This window comes from Callorhinchus milii, unplaced genomic scaffold, assembly GCF_018977255.1.
Source record: "Callorhinchus milii isolate IMCB2004 unplaced genomic scaffold, IMCB_Cmil_1.0 Scaffold2, whole genome shotgun sequence".
Lineage (NCBI taxonomy): Eukaryota > Metazoa > Chordata > Chondrichthyes > Chimaeriformes > Callorhinchidae > Callorhinchus > Callorhinchus milii.
In genome coordinates, this window is record NW_024704743.1 from 98,497,313 (window position 1) to 98,519,846 (window position 22,534).

Genomic DNA, 22,534 nt, shown 5'->3' on the forward strand with positions numbered 1-22,534 from the left:
TTTACAGTTGCTGCTGAGTTATTCAGTGTTTAATTCTTAATTAGCTTAGTTTCACACCAATAACAATCTTTATACAAAAGCAACTTGAATGCGACTAAAAATTCTAACTGTTAACCACAACATTTTTCAGATGTTGCAATGTGTAAATAACAAGAATACCTAAAAATAAAAGTGATTTGACTTGTGAATGTTGATCAACATTTTTTGCTCTGGAGTGCTGAAACATGGACTTTTAGGCCCAGAATAAGTCACAGTATTGAGTTCATTTAAAATCATCTCACAAGCAACTTGTTGCAGCTCATGCCCATTCTGCATAGCTGTATTACACCACCACCTAGCATCTTCTCGGGGCCAAGCACGGAAGTGGGAATAATGCCGAGAGTTCCCAGCTGTAGATCATGTTCTTATGATTTTTTAATACCAAAAATGTAAGATTAGTTTTGGAGAGGAATGCTGAAAAAAGATACAGTTCAGTAGCTTAAATGTACCACCTGATGTAGCACGAAATCACACCGACGGGGAAGGTCCAAGGTTCAATCCTATTTATACTGAATTAAATGCCCTTAGTTATGATTCGGAAGGAGAAATGTCCCACTGATTTAATGTGTTCATATCCTCCTAATCCTATACTTGGATGTAGGTTAGGTCTGGATAGAATCAGAGTTCTAATGGCTTCCAAAATGAAGGAGGCATGAGAACTGAGCCTATTCACACATAGTCCCACTGAAATCAGAAACGTAGCATGTGGCGAATCCCAGGCACGAACCCATGTTTTACTGTATAAATAAGAGATCTCAATGACAAAACGACCATCTTATCTGCATTGATGATCACTTCTGCAAATATCAGTTTGACTAATCGATATACTGTTGCCAATAACAGGCTCTGAATGCAATAGAAACATTTGATATAAAAAGGCGCAAAAGCCCTTTCAATTATAGAATCATAGGCCATTTGGCTCATCTTGCCTGTGCCGGCTCTTTAAAAAGAGCTATCCAATTCAATCCCACTGTCCTGCTCTGTCCCCATAGCCCTGTAAACTTGCCCTCCCCAAATAATTATCTACTTCTCTCTTAAAAGTTGCTATCGAATCGTCTTCCACTACTCATTCAGGCAATGCATTCCAGATCCGAACAACTCGTTGTGTGAAAAGATTTCTCCTCACCTCCCCTGTTTCGTTTTAACAGCTATTTTAAATCGGTGTCCTTGAATTCCCGACCCACCTGCGAGTGGAAATAGTAGAATAATCCTAACTTCTCTAGCCTCTCCTAGAGTATCAGTCCAACACAGAACCATAAGCCCATAAATTATATTATCTTGAATATACCAAAACAGAATAAGTAAAATAATTCCAAGCATTCAGCAGTACAAGTCACTGAACTCAGCATGCAAAAAAACTTCACATTTACCAATTAACCATGACCTGATACTCCGCTGAAACATCATACATCTAATACAGTAAATTATGTCCCTACAGATTGACATCTATCTACTTCTATTTAAATTTATAACTGTACAATACTTTGTTTAATGTAATGCTTAATTTAATTGTCCTGTTTGACCCAGACTAGGGCAGATGGATAAAAGTTTTGATATTAATGTTATCAAATACAAATCTCTTCAAATAAGAATGTAGAAATTCTTGCTGGGAAATACCCTGTGTGGTTGAAATATTTTATAATTTAAAGCTGAGATCTTGTCTTAGTTGACCTTTTTATAATTGTTGCTGAAGTGCACTCAATCCCATCAATGATTCTTTCTGAATAAAATACTAATTTATATGAATCAGAAAGTTCAGCAGATATACATCAGCAATACATTATCTTGTGAGATACTGTAAATCCCTGGATCAAATTCAGTGCTTTATCCACTTTCATTTATAATATTAACATAGATATTGTTCTGTTCATAACTGGTAACTATTATCAGATACACATTATACACAACGTATAACAGCACCACAATCATTTACATTCATAGAGTGCCTTTCACTTTCGGAAGAGGTTTCAAAGTGTCCCCCCGTCGCTTACTGAGAGCCTGAGCTTGGGGAGTGTAGAGGTGGCTGAAGGTAATCAGAAAGGTATATAGGGTTTAGGGCAGGTTTTCAAGGTGGGGAGGAAGAGGGTAAGGTGGAAGGACTCCGAGATAGAGTTTCAGAAAGCAGGGGCAGAGTGGTTAAAAGTTCTCCCATCGATAGTGAAGTGGATCTGGTAGGATACATAAAGCAGGCTGGTGTTTGCTGAGCAGATGGAGCCATCAGGGCAGGAGTATCGCAGGAATTTGGAGGTGGGGCAAGGTTATGGAAGGACTCAATTACCAATTGCACTCTTCCAGTTAGTACTTCAAATTGTATCAGCGATGTTACACCGTTTACCATTCTGAGTTCTTGCCAACTCAAACAACAATTCAACTTATGCTATTAGTTTCATTAATGAAAGTTAGAAATTTACCAAAGCACAAATAGAAATGTTATAATTTTGTTTTGCAAACAAAATATACAATCAATTCACTTTACAGTATATTCTGTGAAGGGCTTTGAGACATCTAGAAGATGTGATAAAGGCATGATATCAAATTGTAAGGATTATTATTATTAATAGAAATGTAAACCATATTATTTTTGCTCTTTTTAAAATCTTTACCAGACAGAAATTCATTTTCCTTTGCATGCCACGAGGGTTCTTTTTTTTCCTCATACAAATAAAAATCATTACAATACTATTCAAATTAACACCAACTTGGAATGGTCAATTTCAACAGTTCATACAAAAAGATCACTGGTCCGCCCCCATCAAGTTTACCTCAGTTTATGGATTATTCTTCCATACACCTACCATCTGCTTTTAGCCTCTAATTCTCCATTTCTCAAAATACTTTGCAGGATTTTCTCCACCTAGACATGCGATAGATACTTCCCTACACCCTCATTCAGCATCTTTCTACTTGATGGATCCACAGACTAATCTCCTGATATAATTGCAGTCTCATTCACCAGTTCCTACAGTAGGCCATTTTTAAAGGTTTTCTTCAACCACTCCACAATCATCTAAGTGAACTCCGTGTACAACAATGTGTGTTATTTGGCATTTAATGATGGTAATATTTGTGCACCATTAGGCCAAATGTTGAACTCATTCATATTCCTTTGAATAGCATCTACCAATATTACAAATTTTACTAGTCTATAATTTTACTTTGTCAACATACTTGCTGTTCTTTTTCTGATTACCTTATCTATAACATTTACAAAAATGCAAAATCGAGTTGAAGGAACAAGTCCTTGTGGGACTGCATCAGCCACTCTGTACGACTTCAAATATTACCCTTTTCATTTATCTATGAATTGATCCATCTTACTGCTTCTCTTCTCATTCCACAAATCGCCAACGCCCAGCTCCAGCTACTTTCAGTATTGCAATTCCTAAATCTGCTAATTTGATTTTATCTTCTATAGGTTGCACATCATTTCATTGCTCAGTATTACATCAAGCAAAGTTACAAATTCTCAAAAGAAGCAGCTTTTTAATGGCATTTCCCAAAATACCCCCCACCACAAACTGGAAACAAGTTGCACTCTAACACAATACTTATTTTCACTAGATTTCAGCTGTTAACATTATGCAAGTTATTCTGGAGTTCAGAAAGCTGCATCATAATCCTTCATTATTATGTTAATACTGTAGTTTGGCAAAGAATGTACTGTTGTATGTTTGTCAGAGATTAGACTATGAGTAATTCAAGCCATCAAAAGCACAACACAAATCAGAGCCATTTGGTAAATCAAAATTACATCCCATACATTGTATCAGCATCCACTTCATCTGACCTGGTTCTTCCTCATCAAATGTGAAACAAAAAAAAGCCCCTTTTTTGTTTCAATGTGGCATTCTTGATATTTGTTCATCCCGGATATTGAACCCGTTTCTTCATACTTCTCTACCCACAGACAGAGGATTGACATGATTCCATACGTAATCCAATTAAACTCTGAACCAACTGGATAGTTTGTTCTCAAAAGCCAAATACCAATTGCACATTTGACTTCACCTGAAAGGTTCCCTTTCAAGTGAACACGCTTTTAAATTATAAATCATTACCAGCTGAGGACAAAAGGTACACAAACCAATAAAATCTTCAAAAACATTTGGATATTAAAACCATGGAACATTTCTAGATTCCTTAACCAGATTGGCTGGTCTCAGCTTTGCAGATCAGGATTGCTTTTACTCACCCCACTGCAGAGGAGCTAACTGCAAGTGTTCCTGCACCAGTTGATTGAGAACTCCTTCCACACTGGCTTCTCCTCCACGGTTGAGAGATGGGTACATAGCAGTTAAGAAAATTCAGTGTTGAACAAATAGCTTAAATTGCAACTTAACAGTGTTTGGAATAAGATGTCAGCAGTTGTTAACCTTTCTTCAAATTTGCTGTTGCAGTGTATAACTACCATTGATGTTGCTGAATTGATTTTGCTCCATTTTTGTATTCAATAACCAGTACATAAAATGTTTCAGTAACAAATCAAATTAAGTAGCTACATAATATTTTCATAATATTTGCTCAAATATTCAGCTGTTTCAGTAGTATAGTATGCATGTTGGTGTTCCTATTCCAGCATGATAGACTCAAGAGTAGCTTGGCATGAGTACTCATACAGGATTACGATTTCCCAATCTCAAATGCGTCATCAAAGGAATTCTCCACAGGGAGGAAGGGACAATCAAGAGTCATAAAGGCAACTCATCACAAGATTACTATGGATGAAGAAAGCCTTTTGGTCCAATTTGATCTCATCCTTCCAGAATTCTGACCCTATCATCTTCCCATTGCAGAATCAAATCATTTTGAAATGAACTCCAACACCCTTCATTTTAAAAAATATTAAATGCATAAAAAAACATTTGCTATATGACAATAACTGGCAGAGATTCACGCACTAGTTCTCTCACTAGGTCATGATTAAAAAAAGGAAGGAAAAATAAATCTGGAAGAAATAATTTGGTGTGCTCTGATCCTTTCTTGTTAATAATGCTCAATGCCTTATTTTTTTTTAATCATAGTTCCAGAAAACATATATATGATTCCATTCAATTCTAAAATGAAAACTATAATCAAACAAATGTGTACCAGTTCTCTGCTTTCACATATCTATGTTGAAATGTAGTACTGCTTTAGAGTATTATTCGCATTCACTCATTGTATTTAGGAAGTCAATTTACAATTGAATAGAAAATACCAATAAACAAGTTGCAGATTGTATTACTTACTAATGGATCATTACTGTCTAATCCAATCTAAAATCAAGTTAATGTTCAAGTCTGCAATGCTCTATATTTGTACATTCTAATTTGTTTGCAACACTTTAAATGTACACAATTGCCTTATTGCTTGCTCTTTGAGCTTCAATTCCCACTAAAAAATACTACAGTAGTTTCCCCACTACTCAGTGAATAAGTAGACTGCCCAGTCAAACTAGACCAAGCAGACCAGGAAGCTCCCACATCTTATCTGCCATCTCTTCTGAATCACCCAATTCTCAGTTGAGTAGCAGATAGCACCTGAGCTGCGATCGGAGCATCCAAAACTTTTAAGAACAGTAATTCTTGCATTTGATATAGTGCTTCACACATTGGGAGGGAGTCTCAAGATTGACTTCATGGTCCTCACTATCATCTCCAAATCCTTTCAGGTTCTGGACCTGCCTATCTCCTCATTCCCCACTCCCTATCTCCTCATTCCTCTCAGCTACCTCAGGCTTGCATCAGTGGTCAAGCCTTCAGCTACTACACTCTTACCCTATGGAACTCTATGTGGTCCGAGCTCTTCAGTGTGAAGTGCTTAGAGACATGTGAAGAACGCTACATAAATGCAAGTTGTTGTTTTTCCCGTTGTTTGAAGATAGGATATTCAAAACTGCACATAATATTCCAAATGTGGCCCCACCAATGATTTATCTAAGGTTAGAATAATTTCTTTTGACTTTGACAACTGCAACCTAACACAGGGTTTATTACCTTTGTTGACAGCAGCTTCACATCATCTGGAAACCTTCACTGAATGATCAATAACCAGATTTAAATCCTTTTCCTTCTCTCCTGTTAATTGACACCCTTTCACTCTGTACACAATTTACAGTTTTTTGTTCAAAAACACATTACCTTGCATTTATCTACATTAAAATCCAACATGCTATGCTTGGCTTATCTGCTTAATTGATTCAGAATTCCATAAATGCTAGTTAGTACTTATTATGCAGAGATACATTGTGGAGTGTTTCTCCTGCTTTATATTTTCTTCCTAAACTAAATTTACCCCCAAATATCAAATGAATTGGCTGCTCATCTCATTGTCATTTATGAGCTGTTGCTGCTGTAATTTAAATGCTGTTTGTCATTATAACATTAACTTCCTTTCTAATCAATTATATATTTTCTAAAGTTGTGTGAAAACAACGATATAAATACAACTTATTCTTATTCATATCTTCTCGATCTCTCTGCCACATTTGACACTGTCATCACTTTATCCTCCCGCGTCTTTCCTCTCTACTCTATCTTGATGGGCCTGTCCTATCATCGCTTTTACCCATTGGAGCATCTCTGGTTTGTCTGTTTAAAAGGCTTCTTCTGCTTTGCCTCCCACCCACCCCCCCAGTCACATGGAGCAATCATCAATGCTCTATTCTGGGTCCTATCCTTTTTATTATATATAAGCTCCCTCTCGACAACATAATCCGCAGACATGGGGTTCACTTTCACATTTATGCAGGTGAAACCCAACTCTACCTGTCTGCCTGTCTGTTCTCATCCACTCTAGGCTGTTCTGGCTGATTACTGTTAGACATCAAGTACTGGATGAGCTCTGATTTTCTTCAACTTAATATTGATAAGACAGAGGCCATTAACACCTTCTCACTACAAACACTGACAACATCAACCTGCATTGATACACATTCCCCCTCACTGAACTGGTAAGGAACCTCAGTGGCTGACTCCCAAAATTCTTTCAAGCCCCACATCTGTCGAGCTTCTCACGGTCTCCTGGCCAACAATGCCCAAATAAAATTGTTCATTCACTTCATGGCTATTTGTGGGACATTGCACAAATGTTTGCCCCCCAAAACACACCGTTCCAACCAATTTAATTTTATTCGCCCACAAAATGCACCTTCACTCCACTTTATAGTATAACCTGTGAAGCGTTTTGGGACTTCCTTCCCACATGAGTCGCTGTACCAAATATAAGGATTATTATTAATAGTAGTTGTAACACACCAATTTAATAAAAAACAAGAAATTTTATCAACTTCCATCTCCACTTCCAATTCATTTACATACACTAAGAAACAAAAGAGTGCTTAGCGTTTACTCTGGAGACATCCCACTACTCCCCTCCTTCTAATGAACACTGTTTCCTTTGAATCGACTAATTAACCAATATCCTGAAAACAAGCATCTAAAAAGATGGTGTGCTAAATGGAACTAAAATTTGTCTTTACAAAGTTTTAACACTTCACAGCATGACCAAAGAACACAGCTTTGTGAATAACAACCATTAGGTTTGTTAACTAACCACATGATCAGCATTAGAAGCAATAACTGTCACTGAACTCTTGTTTGTGCATTGAAGTAATATGTTTGTTACCATGCTGCTTCAGTCTTGATTTAATTGGTTTTACTTATTACCAGCCAGCAGCAAAAAGGTTAAGGGAAATTAAACTACGAATAGATGAGGTAATTTCAGGTAATCAATTAATGTCACGCTTTGGCTCTGAGCAGCTTCAGATTAGACTATAAAATGGTTGGTAGATTATTCTCAGTAACATCACATTATTGCTGGGTTTCAGCTGTCACTAACCAACATCAAACAACAGCAAAGGGCACTCCAGAGGCAAAGAAAATGTTTATGACTAATGTTGCCTTTAGGCATTTTTCCATACAATTATCTTTCATCTAGAAAACAATTGTGTTAACTGCAGGTATCTGAAAGCAACCCTTTCCAATACAGTAGCTGAGTAGCACGTCATTAAATGCTGAGGGATTTTTTTTCCAATTTTGATAATGTAATTGCTTGTTAATGAGAGATTATCTACTATTTTTATACTTACCTGCTGTTTTGCGACAATTAATAATTGAAGGTCCATTACCTCAAAGTGTTCTCATTGTGCCACAAAACACTGGATTATTCTAATACTAGCAGTAACAACAACAACAACTTGAGTTTCTATTCCGTGAAGTCTGCTTTAGGTACTTCCCAACAACTTCCCACAATCGGTTAGAAATTCTGCACATCATCTTGAGTAGAGCACACAATCATGGCATAAGAGAGAAAAAAAAAAGCCCTTGAGAAAACAAAGAAAAATGATCTGATCAAATAACCAATCTCTAAAATCTTTTGAGAGTCATGGGGCTGATTTTGCTCCATGATCAAGTAAGTTAGTCCTCCAGCAAACACTGTACTTGCAGTGGGCAGATGCAGCAAATGGCGTTTGCCACTTGGCTGTGCAATTAGCATGGGAACTGCAGTATTTTGTCTTCCTTACATCTTATGCTGATCTCATACAAAACCATCTCATACGTACAAGGAATACATCAATACCTACATAGGAGAGTATACCTAAAAACACACCAATTGTTATAATGGCTATCTCACTGAAATTCAGTTATGTTATTTTGAAGAAAATAAAGTATTTTGCATTACACACATTTATAGACTCCACCTTTGGAAGTCAAACAGCCACAGAAGTGATGTTTTAAATTTTCTGAGTCACAGGGTGACTTGAACAAATTTTTACCTTTTGATTCTATTCTGTGAAGTGTGCTTTAAGTACTTCCCAACTAGTTCCTGCAATCAAGCTCAGCGATTAGAGCACTCGCCTCACAAATGAGAGACCTGGGTTCGATTTGCTGCAGGTCGAAACGTTGGGCAAGTTCTCTTATTCCACCTACCTCTGTTTACTGGACGAGAGACAACTTTCTTCAGCTCAACGTGCGTAAAACTGAGGCCCTCCTGATTGGCTCACGTCAGCGCCTCCGCACCTCTGCGCTGACAGCATCAGCATCCAAGGCTGCACTCACCACCTCTCAAAGCCAGTCAGGAACCTCGGGGTTCTGTTCGACCCTGAGCTGTCCTTTCTCCCTCATATCCGCGCCACAACTGGCACCGCCTTCCATCACCTCCGGAACATCGCCAGACTACGGCACTACCTCACCCCTCACTCTGCTGAAACTCTGGTCCACGCCTTTATCACCTCAAGGCTGGACTATGGGAACTCTCTCCTCGCCGGCCTTCCCGGCACCTCCCTCCACAAGCTGCAGGTCATTCAGAACTCTGCAGCTCGTGTACTGTCCCGCACCAGGCTTCGCGACCACATCACTCCCACCCTCGCTCGCCTCCACTGGCTCCCCATCCCCCAGAGGATCGAATTCAAGATCCTCATCCTCACCTACAAGGCCATTCACGGCCTTGCTCCCTCCTACCTCTCTGACCTACTATCCCCTACTTACCTGCCCGTACCCTCCGTTCCTCTGGCTCCGGTCTGCTCCACATCCCCCGCCCCAACCGCCCTACCATCGGTGGCCGGGCCTTCAGCCTCTCAGCCCCGAGGCTCTGGAACTCCATCCCCCAGTGCCTTCGCCGCCTCCTCCCTTTCCTCCTTCAAGGCCGGTCTCAAAACCTTTCTCTTTGACCGTGCCTTCAGCTCCCCTTTCGACTCTCTACCCACTCCTCGCTCCCTCCCTTCCCTCCCCTCACCCTGACCATTTCCCCCCTGCTCGGGTCCTGACCCAACTGTACAGCGCCTTGGGACGTCCTCCCGACGTGAAAGGCGCTCTATAAATGGAATCTTGTTGTTGTTGTTTACCTTGCACTAAATAGGAACCCGGTTGTTAAGTCGATTGGCAGATCACTTTTTTGGGGGTAATATTTCCTTCAAAAAAATATTAAATTGGTCACTCAATTCACAACTGTTTGTGGGTCACTGCTGTGCGTAATTGGCTGTCATGTTTCGCACACAAAATAGTCATAAATATTTTACAGTATATTCTGTGAAGCACTTTGAGACGTGATATGGCGCTATATCAAGTGCAAGGATTATTATTATCATTTCCTTTAGGATTTTTCCAGACACAACATTTCTTATTTATGCAGATTTATATACTAAAAGCATCAAGGAGATACAAGTTATATATATTTTCCTATTCCCCACCTTGTGAAAATGTGTTTGGCTTTGCTTAGGTCTCTTTTTTGGTCAGCCAGGAGTTTGATTCATGCAATGCCCAAACTAGATTGAGAGTTCCACATATGTATGTCTACCATGGAGATTTCCCTTTTATAGAATCATACAGCACAGAAGGAGGCGATTTGGCCCATTGTGTCTCTGCTGGCTCTTTGAAAAGAGCTAAACAAATCAATCCCATTCACTCACTCTCTCCCTGTAGCCCTGCAAACTTGTCCCCCCTTTGTCTGGAATAAAATGGTGTACTCTTCCCCCAGAGGAACACATCCCAATTTCAGGAAGCACAAGGTGCACCTTGGTAAGAACCAAGGCTTGCCGATGACAGGATGTGAGTGTCAGGTATTGTTGGAGTTTAACTAGCTAAATCTGCATGGCTTGCCATTGCGAACACTCTCTGGCAAGCATTCTGTTTGCCTCACTAGGACCATCCTACCTGTTAGGGTTTCGGGTTAACAGGAGCCAAGTGTGCAGAATCCCTGCCACCAGTAAATGTTTAAGACCTGTTAGACATTATAATTGTATCACAACCTTGTAATTGGTCTGTGAATAGGCTGAGGTTCACTCCAGCCTCTGTAGGCCAGCAATGCAATTTAGGGATCTCTGACCTGTAAGGGCCTCCTCAGAGATTGCATTACTTCAGTGGCCAGAAAAAAATGTTTTACAGGCTGCATGTAGGCGTTTGCGCACGGACACACATTTCCATGTTGCTGTTGAACTTTGGAATCTGCTGTGTAAATGTGCCTCAACCTCAGTTTCATAACTTTGTTATGTTTGAGCTTGTTCTGAAGTAACCTACAATACAAAAAGGGCACAGATTGTGTGGGTGCAAAGTGTTCTTCAATTGAATTGTAAATGAATGCAATGTGTTTTACAAGTGAGTTTGTGTTTAAACTGATGAAGTAGAATGGATCAGCACGGGTGGACTAAGAAATTTTGAGGCAAACAGCCTATATTACTATAAATTTCTAGCTGTTATTTCTCAGTCATTGACAGTGATCATAAAGTGTTGTCATCAAAATCATTTATGCTTCAATATGGATGTCACCATACATCAACTATACGCCTATCAATGCCCACCATCACCAAAAATAGGATCCAAAATGGAATAAAAACTCTTCCACAAACTCCACAGTGCAGAATATGCTATTAATAAGTGATACACTGACTCAAGTTCAAGGATATAATCTCGCTGAGGTGTTCAGAAGAGGATTATAAATGTCAAGAACAGAAAGAAGGTTGACAGTCAGCATTTACGCTGCAAGTTTCTGCTATCATAAAAACAAATCTTAAAAAAATAGAAATTGCATACAAAATGCAAACCAATATAAGGGACCAATACCAAAACTGAAATTGAATCTCAAGATTTAGATGATAATCATACACCATTTAAACTTTATTTTTCATGTTATATTTACAGAAATCCATGCTTACATTCGACTCCTTACAAATACTGCCATTTGTATAGTCATTGCAGAGAGTCATTGCAATTCTTGTACATTTCTTGTCTCCTTGTCATGGTCAATTTAAAAGGAGATGCCTGTGTGAAAAATTGCTGAGTGGAAAAAATGCTGACCCTCTACTCTCTGTTCATGATATTTATAACCATCATCCTAACACTTCAAAGAGATTACAGCCTTGAACTCAGGCCAGTGTATCTGTTATTTATAGCATGTGCCCCAATATGGAGTTTACAGAAGAGGTTTTATTCCTTTTTGGGTTCTTTTTATTTCTAGTGATTATGTTGCTAAACACCCTTTCTAGTGATAATGTTGCCAAATACACTCCCTGCTGATCCGTAAACATTTTCCTTTCAGTGAAATATGTTAGTGGTGAGAAAGAGAACATTATAGGTATGCAGAGTGTTATCAAGCAATCTCAGGTCAGGTTCAACATTGTGCAGATTGTTATCAAGCAATCCCAGGTCGGGTTCACCTAGCCTCACAGTAAAACTTCCTCTACTCTGACCCAACTCAGGTTGGGGCCGTGAATTTATCCTTCTGATAAGATGTGGATTAATCATTTGTAGAGTGCTGGATTGAGGATAGTTTCATACAATTACTCAAACCATTGAGGAAAAGGGTCAGGACTGCCCTAAACATATGCAAATGAGATCTTATATCCAACAAATCAGTCTGGGCTGGATTTTTCTCTTCCCCAAATCTTCTTCAGAAATACAGTACATACTTGGGTAGCACTCTTAGCACTCTATCAGTTCAAAAGTTACAAATTGTGAAACTCTATCCAACTGGAGCCCTGTGGGTATGATCTGCAGCATTTAAACCCGTAGTTCATCACCTCACCAAAACATTGATTTATCTCACTTTCTCTCCTATCCTTCTCAAACTTATGCTATTGTATCTAAGGGCTGAAATTCCACATAGTCTTAGCCTACAAGACCATTTTCCTTAAAATTTACAATTGCGCACAATTGTAGAAAATTCTTAAATTCACCATTAAATTGGAAGATTTTTTTTGCAGTTCTTAAAAAGAAAGCATTTTCAAATAAAGACTGAATTGGCATTCAACAGTGAGGAGGATAGGAGCAGACTGCAAGAGGACATAGACAGACTGGTAAAATGGGCAGACACTTGGTAGTTGAAGTTTAATGTGGAGAAATGAGGAGAGGCAATATAAGCTGATGGTAGAATCTTAAAGGGGTTGAAGGAACAGAGAGAGCTGGGGGTTCATATAAGTAAATCTTTGAAGATGGCAGGACAACTAAATAAAGCTGTTAAAAAAGCACACGGGATACTAGGCTTTATAAATAGGGCCATTGGATATAAATGTCAGGAAGTTATGATGAACCCTTATAAAACACTGGTTAGGCCTCAGCTGTGTTCAGTTCTGGGCACCACACTTTGGGAAGGATGTCAAGGCATTGGAGACGGTGCAAAGGAGATTTACCAGGATGGTACCAGGAATGAGGGACCTCAGTTATCAGGAGAGGTTAGAGAAGCTAGGATTATTCTCCTTGGAGCAGAAAAGGTTAAGAATAGACTTAATAGAAGTTTTCAAAATTATCAGGGGATTCGATAGGGTGAACACTGGCGGGTGGGTCAGTAACCCGACGATACTGATTTAAAATAGTTGTTAAAATAAACAGAGGGGAGGTGAGGAGAAATTTGTTCGGATCTGGAATGCATTGCCTGAAAGAGTGGAAGCTGATCCGATAACAACTTTCAAGCGAGAAGTAGATAATTATGTGAGGAAGACAAGTTTGCAGGGCTAAGGGGAGAGCGCGGGGGAGTGGGATCGATTTTCGTAGCTCTTTTCAAAGAGCTGGCAGAGACACGATGGGCCGAATGGCCTTCTTCTGTGCTGTATAATTCTATGATTCTATGAAATGTCAAACCTGAAACCAGCTGATAATTCCTGAATAATAATAATCGTATCAATTGCAATGAATGATCATACTTTTTACCACTATCATTTAAATGCCTATTCCTGATGGTGCTCCAAGCTATTAGACAGAAACAGATGTAATACTTTGATCAAGGTCACTGAAAACATTGTATATTTTTAAATTCAAGCTGCTGAACTACAGGCTTTATAAAGTCAAGATATATTTAAACCATTGCTTGAAAATACAATGGCTATTTCCTTTAAGCAATAGTACTACGTTGAATTTTGCTTACAGTGTTTTTCACAATCATTAATCTCCTGCAAATCTAGATATACTGCAAATATATTCATTATTAAAAACAAAAATCAAAGGCAAGCAAACATTAGGTTCACTGAGTTTGTGTGGTTGATTCTGTAGGAGTTGGTTAAAATGTGTTTTGAGAAGCTTTGTTTCACATGACTTCAAAAGAAATATGCACTCATTAACTGGATGAGAGTTAAAAAACTGCAAGAAAGTATTCTCAGTTGGTAATAACGTATTATTTAATTATTTTACTGGCTGACAAGTAGAGCTTGAAAAACACATTTAAAATGTATGCTCAAGATAATTTCACACTGAGGTACAATAATAAGTGGGCTTAATTTTGTTTCAAAAGTAAATTATGTCACATGGCCTAACAGATGTTTACTGAAAGACAAGAGTATGTTGTTAGTACAAGAGTATGCTGCACCTTATCTCTGCTATCAAAAACGCTCTTAAAAAGGAATCTCTCTGAGCGTGCCTTTGGTCGATTGCTTTAAGTCTCTCTTTTTCATATTTGTTTGGTACTTCCTATCATTTCTGTTAAGTCTTATTCATCTTCATGGGAGGGACTACTTTCAAAGCAGAATTGGATAGGAACTTGAAGAGGAAAAAATTGCAAGGATGAGGGGAAAGAGCAGGGGAGTGATACTGATTGGGTAACTTTTCCAAACAGCTGGCACAGGTATGATGGGCCGAATGGATGTAATTATTAATGGGATAATAATCCCTTCAAAATAAAATGTGGTCACTCAATCCACGACTATTTGTGGGAAACAGCTGTGCGCAATTGGCTGCCACGGTTCGCCCACAAAATATAGTCGATTCCTTTACAATATATTCTGTGAAGCGCTTTGAGACGCCTCGAAGGCATGATAAGGCGCAATATCAAATACAAGGATTATTATTAATGGTCTCCTTCTGTGCTGTAATATTCTATGATTCTATAGCAGATGCTCACTGGAGAAAAATGCCAAAGGCATTAATACAACTTAACCAAATATATTTTGATGCAAAAGAAGATAGTAACGTATTATTTTATTTTATTTTGAAGGGATTATTACCCCATTAATAATTACGTTATTGAATCTGTTTCCACCACCCTTTCAGGCAGTGCATTCCAGATTGCAACAACTCTCTCTGTGTGTGTAAAAAAAATCTCCTCATTTCCCCTCTGGTTCTTTTGCCAATTATCTTGAATCTATGTCCCCTGGTTACTGACCCACCTGCCAGTGGAAACAGTTTCTCCCTATCTACTCTATCAAAACCCCTCATAATTTTGAACACCTCTATTAAATTACCCCAACCTCTCAGGAGAACAATTCCGGCTGCCCTAGTCTCTCTGCGTAACTAAACTCCCTCATCCCTGGTACCATTCTGGTAAATCTCCTTTCCACCACCTCCAAGGCCTGTATATCTTTCCTAAAGTGTGGTGCCTGAATTGGATACAATACTCCAGCTGATGCCTAAGCAGTGACTTATAAAGGTTTAGCAGAAGTTCCTTGCTTTCGTATTCTATGCCTCTATTTATAAAGCCAAGGATGCTATATGCTTTTAACAACCTGTCCTACCACATTCAAAGACCTGTGTATGTGAACCCCCAGGTCTCTCTGCCCTTGTACCGCCCTAAAAACTGTACCATTTAGTGTATATTGCCTCTGCTCATTCTTCCTCCCCAAATCACCTCACACTTCTCTACATTATACTTCATCTGCCATTGTCTGCCAATTTCACCAGTCTGTTTATGTCCTCCTGCAGTCTGCTACATCCTCCTGATTGTTTACTACCTTCACAAGTTTTGTATCACCTGCAAATTTTAAAATGTTGCTCTCTGTAACCAAGTCCAAGTAATTTATGTATATCAAAAAGAGTAGTGCACCTTATACCAACCCCTGGGGGACACCACTGTTTATTTCCCTCCAGTCTGAAAAACAATCATTCACCACTATCCTGTGTTTTCTGTCTCCCAGCCAATTTTGAATCCATGCTGTCCCCTTTATCCCACGGGCTACAATTTTGCTAACTAGTCTATTATGTGGCACCTTATCAAACACCTTCTGAAAGTCCATATACACTACATCAACTGCACTATCTACATCAATCCTCTCTGGTATATCATCAAAGCTGTTGCCTATTATCCTGTTTGGTTTTTATTTTTCCTTCCACACCAAACAAAAGCGATAGTTCATTTAATGAAAATCTTTTGCAGAGCAATAATCATAAGGCAACAGTGAAAAGTTTTTAGTGAAAGAATGTTACTATAAAAACTTGCACGTATATAGTCCCTCCCATGAAGATGAATAAGACTTAACAGAAATGATAGGAAGTACCAAACAAATATGAAAAAGAGGGACTTAAAGCAATCGACCAAAGGCACGCTCAGAGAGATTCCTTTTTAAGAGCGTTTTTGATAGCAGAGATAAGGTGCAATGTCAAGGGAGTTTGGGAGCTAGTTCCAGAGAGCAGGCACAATGCCTGAATGTCTGGTTACCAATGGTGAAACAGAGGGAGTGATAATCAAGCAGTAAACTAGAGTCAGAAGAACAGAGGACATAAACCAGATTGTGCTGGTGGAGATGAAAAAGGAAGGCACGGGCGAGTCCTGAAGGGATTTGAAATTCAGGATGTGGATCTCAAAGTCAATCCACTGAAGTACTGTAGTAGAGTCTGGCAAGGATGGGAATACCAGGTAGACAAATATTACCACATTTCTGAAACAAATAAAAGAAATGGAACATATCGACCAATCATAATGCTTTCAAAACAGAACAGCGTGAGGAAATGTTAAATTATACCTGGACGGAGTATCACAGTAACACAACACAGATTATCACAATCGATTACGAATTCCAGGAAGTAGATAACTGCCAAATGGTTTACAGAGGATTATTTCTAGGTTTATTTCTAAAGTTATTGTAAAATTTGTTGCCAGCATACATTAGACAGTAATGAACACCTGGGACTGATTTTAAAAAAATGAACAGAATATGCCTTAATCCTCAATAGAGCAGGATTTTTTCATCATCCATGCCAGAAGATCGCCGCATGCGCACTTATTGGCAAACGTTAGAATTGCATTGAATTGCGGGAAATAAAGTTTTTCTGCGCGTGCGTTGAGCAATCAAGATTATGTTTCCCACGATTCAATGCAGCCGGCTGATAAGTGCGCTTGCGTCGACGGGTCAGGACGTAAGTTCCCGCGATTCAATGCAGCCAGTAAGTGTGGGAGGAATAGAGAGTAGGGAGTGGCTTTACAAGTCATGGGGTGATGAATACGAGCAGTGCACAGAAATCTAAGTGGGTTTGATGGGAAACTGAATGGGACTCAGGTGAACGTATGACTTGTATGATTTATAAAAGTAAGATGTGTGAGTTTTACTGGACTCACAAGCATCCCATCGTTTGCAACCTCCATCCTGAGTGTATTATTTATAATATGATTTTAATGTGAGGTGGTATTTATTCTGCTTTTGTAATCATTTGTGCAGCAGTAGCTGGCAGGAAACTACATTTCCTTTATTTGTATTGACCTTTATAAACAGGACGGATAATTATGGTTATTATTCAGGTTATTGAGAAATTGTATGTTCATTACCATAATATCCTGTGTCTAAATATGTATACTGGATGAATTCCAATGGACAATCAGATATGAAAGAACAGTTAACATGTACTTATTCCAATCCTATATAACAACGTGGTCCAACTGATGGCCCTCAGGCCGCAACTGAAATGATTAACCTGTTCTAGTTTTTTTGAGCGTTATCTGTAGGGGCCTCCATACGCTGAGTTGATAGCTTGTGGTTTGATTTTAATACATAAAAATTAACTTGATGCATATATTATTTCCATTTATTTTGTTCATTGTTAAATTATGTACATTTTATTTCACTTAATTATTTCTTTTATTTTCATTATTTTCTCTGGATTTAATTATTACTCTTGCATATAGTCTACATACTTAATTGATCAAAGTTATTGTTTTAAAATGTGTAAGAATTTTTACATTGCCTATTTAAAGTTTGCATGGTAATTAAAATATAATGAATTGATTACACAATTTAAAATATAGGATTTCTATAATAATATTAATCCTTGCATTTGATATAGCGCCTCATCATGTTTTCAAGACGTCTCAAAGCGATTCAAGGAATATACTATAAAGTGAATTGACTGTTTATTTCATGGACGAAACGCGGTAGCATAGCAGTGTCCCATAAACAATGGTGGCCAAATTATTTTTATTTATATAGATGGAATTATTACCTCCGGAAAAGCGATCTGCCATCGACTAACAACCGGGTTCATATTTACTGCTAGGTAAACACAGGCGTATGGAGTCAGGAAAATTGTCCAACCTTTCACTCTGCCCGGAATCAAACCCAGGTCCTTTCGCTAGTGAGGCAAGTGCTCTAACCCCTAAGCTACAGGGGTTTACAACAACAACAACAAGATTCCATTTATAGAGTGACTTTCACGTCGGGAGGACGTCCCAAGGCGCTGTACAGTTGGGTCAGGACCCGAGCAGGGGGGAAATGGTCAGGGTGAGGGGAAGAAAGGGAGGGAGCGAGGAGGGGGTAGAGAGTCGAGAGGGGAGCTGAAGGCTCGGTCAAAGAAAAAGGTCTTGAGACCGGCCTTGAAGGAGGAAAGGGAGGAAGCAAGGCGAAGGCACTGGGGGATGGAGTTCCAGAGCCTGGGGGCTGAGAGGTTGAAGGTCTGGCCACCGATGGTAGGGCGGTTGGGGCGGGGGATGTGGAGCAGACCAGAGCCAGAGGAACGGAGGGTAGTAGGTCAGAGAGGTAGGAGGATAGTAGGTCAGAGAGGTAGGAGGGAGCACGGCCGTGAATGGCCTTGTAGGTGAGGATGAGGATCTTGAATTCGAAAATTCTTCCAATTGATGTTTCTGGACTCAAACACAGAAAGATTGCTTATGTGGCCCATGGAAGTGTCTCAAATCAGCCATCCTCAGCAGCCAAAAGGTTGGACCATCCTGTTTTTACTAATTTCGGTGATTTTGGTGCGAGCTCCTGTTTGCAAAGCCAAGCACAGATTAAGAGACTGTTTTGCTAACCAACGCTATTCTCATTCAGAACTTGACCCTGACTTTCCTCTTGATCTTAACTTCAACTTCCCTCTGCAGCACCTCTACCCTTGGCATCATTCACTGCTCCAATCAAGCCTAATCCAATCTTCAGGAGCAGGATCTAATATTTTCCTCAGCCTGCAAGCCCAAATTGATCATCAAACCTTTGCAGTCTCCTCCATTTTCCCCTCTCCACTCCCAGGTATTTTCCCTCTTCCTTTCTTTCAATGAGTTGTACTGGAATTTCATCATGTCTTACTGTCATCTAATCAACTTTTGTTCTCTCTTCCTATTGACAGCATTTCACCATCTGCTCACGAACCTTCAGCTGCCTCTGTATTATAATCATTCGTAATTTCTTCCTATTTTTATTTCTCAATTTATGCTCCTTCATCTGATAAAGGACTCCTGCAGCTCACCAGTTCAGATCTGACAAAACAAACCCAAAACATAGACCTATCTTTCGCTTTCAGATGCTGATTGATTGAGTTGCTGTGGATTCTGATAATTGTATCCAGATTTTAAGCCCAAGTTTTTCACAAAAGAAAATCTACAAAATCAGTATCAAGTTAGAATGATGTAGATTTAGAGGTTAATCTTTACTTTAAGGCCACATCAGACACATCAAATTCTGAATACCTGGTGAAAAAAGATTGTATTCACACGAGCAGTTGGTACAGAATTTTCACGTAAATGTAAGCCAGCAGTAAAGTAAGTTTTTTTTAAAACAGGTACAATGTTAAAGATAGAAAGAGGGAAGAGAAGGTCCGACAAAAAGACAGAGAGAACAGAGCATGTGACAGATAGGGAATGAGAGAGAGGGAGCGAGAGAGGAGTGATAAAGCAAGAGAGAGAATGATAGAATGAAAGGGAGTGATAGAAAAAGTGTCAGAGTGAGAAAGATAAGAGTAACTGAGAGAGAGAAACAGGCAGACAGGCATTGTTTGTTGCAGTCGTGACTTCACAAGCTATCAGAATACAGCAAATGATCTAATAGGTCATTGTGCAACGTTGGTTGATAAATAGTTAAATAATTTCCAATTCGCCATTTGAGCAAGTTACTGAATGCAGAACTTATGCTGCAAATGAGAAGATTGATATGGACACAGCTACATTTAGTAAAAATATTTTAAAAATAAAACTCCAAATTCTGTATATTACTAAAATCTTTTTTCCAACCCTCTTCTGCTGAAATTCTCATTTACTCTTAATTACTTCATCATTTTAAAGAAAGACTTCTCCAATACTCTATCTTCCAAAACTCCGAAGCTCGTATTTTTAATAGGCCCCACATAACCATTACTTCTACCCTTGCCAAGCTCCATTTGTCTTCAGTACAGTAGTGGATTGACTTTAAGATGCTTATCCTGACATTCAAATCCCTTTACTGTCTCACCTCTTCCTACCATTCAATATCCTCCAGCCATATTCTACCTTGCTATAGAGAGCTACCATTTTCTACCTTGCTCACCTTCAATTCTAGTCTAACTGTTCGTTCCTCCCTCCCTCAAATCATTATTTGTGAACACGCCTTCAGCCACGGAACTCATTCTATGAAAAATGTGCAAAATAAGAGCAAGTTGGTGCAGTAAAACTTATGCTTAATTACTAGATGAACTGGATTTTAAGGGAAAGTACACAGAAGATCAATTAATATTTGAAACTGAATGATGGATTAATGGTTCATTATATTATACTGATGAATGGTTACAGCCAAAGTATAGACCTACCCATCTCTTTCACATGCAAATCAGGCGGCTGTACATTTCCAGGAATTTTTGGTTTTGATTTGCAACATTCACTTTTTTTAATATCTCAAATTGATGTTAGTTGGGACTATCATGGGACGGATTTTGCAATTTACTCAAGTAAGATTTATGTTTGCCATCTTGAAATTAGCATTGAAAACAACAAGCAGGTGCAGCGTTAAAGTACTATTGTTTTATATTACAGCACAGAAGCTGTAGCTTTGTTGTTAAGTTCAAGCAGAAAGCTATACATTTCCATTACAGTCCCAATGAGTCATAGAGCTGGAAATTCAAATGAGTTCTGTCTGTGACAAATTATTAAAATATACAGCTGTCAAAGCGCTATCGCCAAGTGTTGGGATTTATCCAAGCGCACCTGACTAAAGAATACATATGCATCTACTTTCCAAGTGAATATAAGATTTGCTCTATCAGATTAATATTCTCTGCAATTAGATTAAAAATGTTTTATATTTCTTCATTTTTTAAAAAACATACATATTTTAATCATACAATGACCAGCATAAGAAATTGTTCGCCCACAGAAAAATATTGCGTCTGAGATCATATATGACAATTGTTACCCAGAGAGTAATAGCCCACAACAACAGAAACTCAATGTAAATACCTAGAATTGTTATTTGATAAAATTTCAAGGGATTTTTCTAAGAAACACTCATAAATATCCACAACTGACACTTTGGGCCAAATGGCCTTCTTCTGCTGTAAATTTCTATGATTCACTTGTGCTTGGAATTCTTCCCTTATGAACTGGCGAAAAAATATTTATTGCAGATAAGGTCAGGTTTCACTTTACAATACCTGTCAAAAGTGAGCTTTTTGTGGAATGTTCCTCAAATAAAATGTTTTTATTTTTACTTGTCAAAAATGACCATTTTAAATAAGGTGATACAGATGGCAATTTTCCAGAAAAATATATAGAAAAAGGTAGATTCAGTTTATTACCTAGTCCCTTCTTTTGCAGGTTCTTCTATTGATCTATAATTTTTTTTGAACAATTACCATGTTCAAAAGCTATAAAAAATAGTACATTAAAATAAATAGAATATTTCATCCAATTGAAAAGCCATAATGTTAATGGTAATGAATTTTGTGCTACCTGCTGAAATGTTATGTCACTTTGTTCCCCATCAGATTCATTCATTTCATTTCTAAATGAGAGAAGTCCCTGTATGTCCAGGCTTGGCGAACTCCCTGTTCGATGGACTTCCTAACTGAACTCTCCACAAGCTGCAGATTCTTCAGAACTCTGAAGCTTGTGTTCTCTCCTGCAGCAAGCTTCATGAGCTGATCACCCCCATCCTTGCCAGGCTTCACTGGCTCCTCATCCCCCAGAGAATCAAGTTCAAGATCCTTGTCCTCACCTTTAAAGTCATCCACAGTCTTGCTCCTTCCAACCTCTGCGTTCTATTAAAACTTCACCAACCTGTCTGTTCCCTTCGCTCTGAAAGCACTGACCTGCTGCACCTTCCTGCCCTGCCTGCTTCACTATCGGCGGTCAGGCCTTCAACCTTTCTGCCCCCATCTTCTGGAACTCCATCCAGGTGCCCCTCTGCCACACCCCCTCCATTGACTCCTTCAAGGCCCATCTCAAGACCTTTCTTTTCGACTGTGCTTTCGGCATCTTCCCTCCACCGCCCCTCTTGTCCTCCACCCCCTGTCTGATACCAACCCGCAGGTGGGTGGAAACCCCTCATTGTCTAGTGACTTGAGACGTTCCCCTGACGTGAAAGGCACTATATAAGTGCAACTTTTTGTTGTTGTGAAGCAGCCTAAGAAGTCTTCTGTTGGGCAGTGCATCC

The 22,534-nt window shown here is 39.0% G+C and overlaps 1 protein-coding gene across 1 annotated transcript in view; it reads right to left on the minus strand.

The window, feature by feature from the left end:
• trappc9 (trafficking protein particle complex subunit 9) overlaps positions 1-22,534 on the minus strand; it is a 497,684-nt gene that overhangs the window by 234,740 nt on the left and 240,410 nt on the right. The window contains exon 21 of the mRNA XM_042331670.1: positions 4,232-4,322. Within this exon, the coding sequence (XP_042187604.1) occupies positions 4,232-4,322 (91 nt within the window). The remainder of the gene's footprint in view (positions 1-4,231; positions 4,323-22,534) is intronic.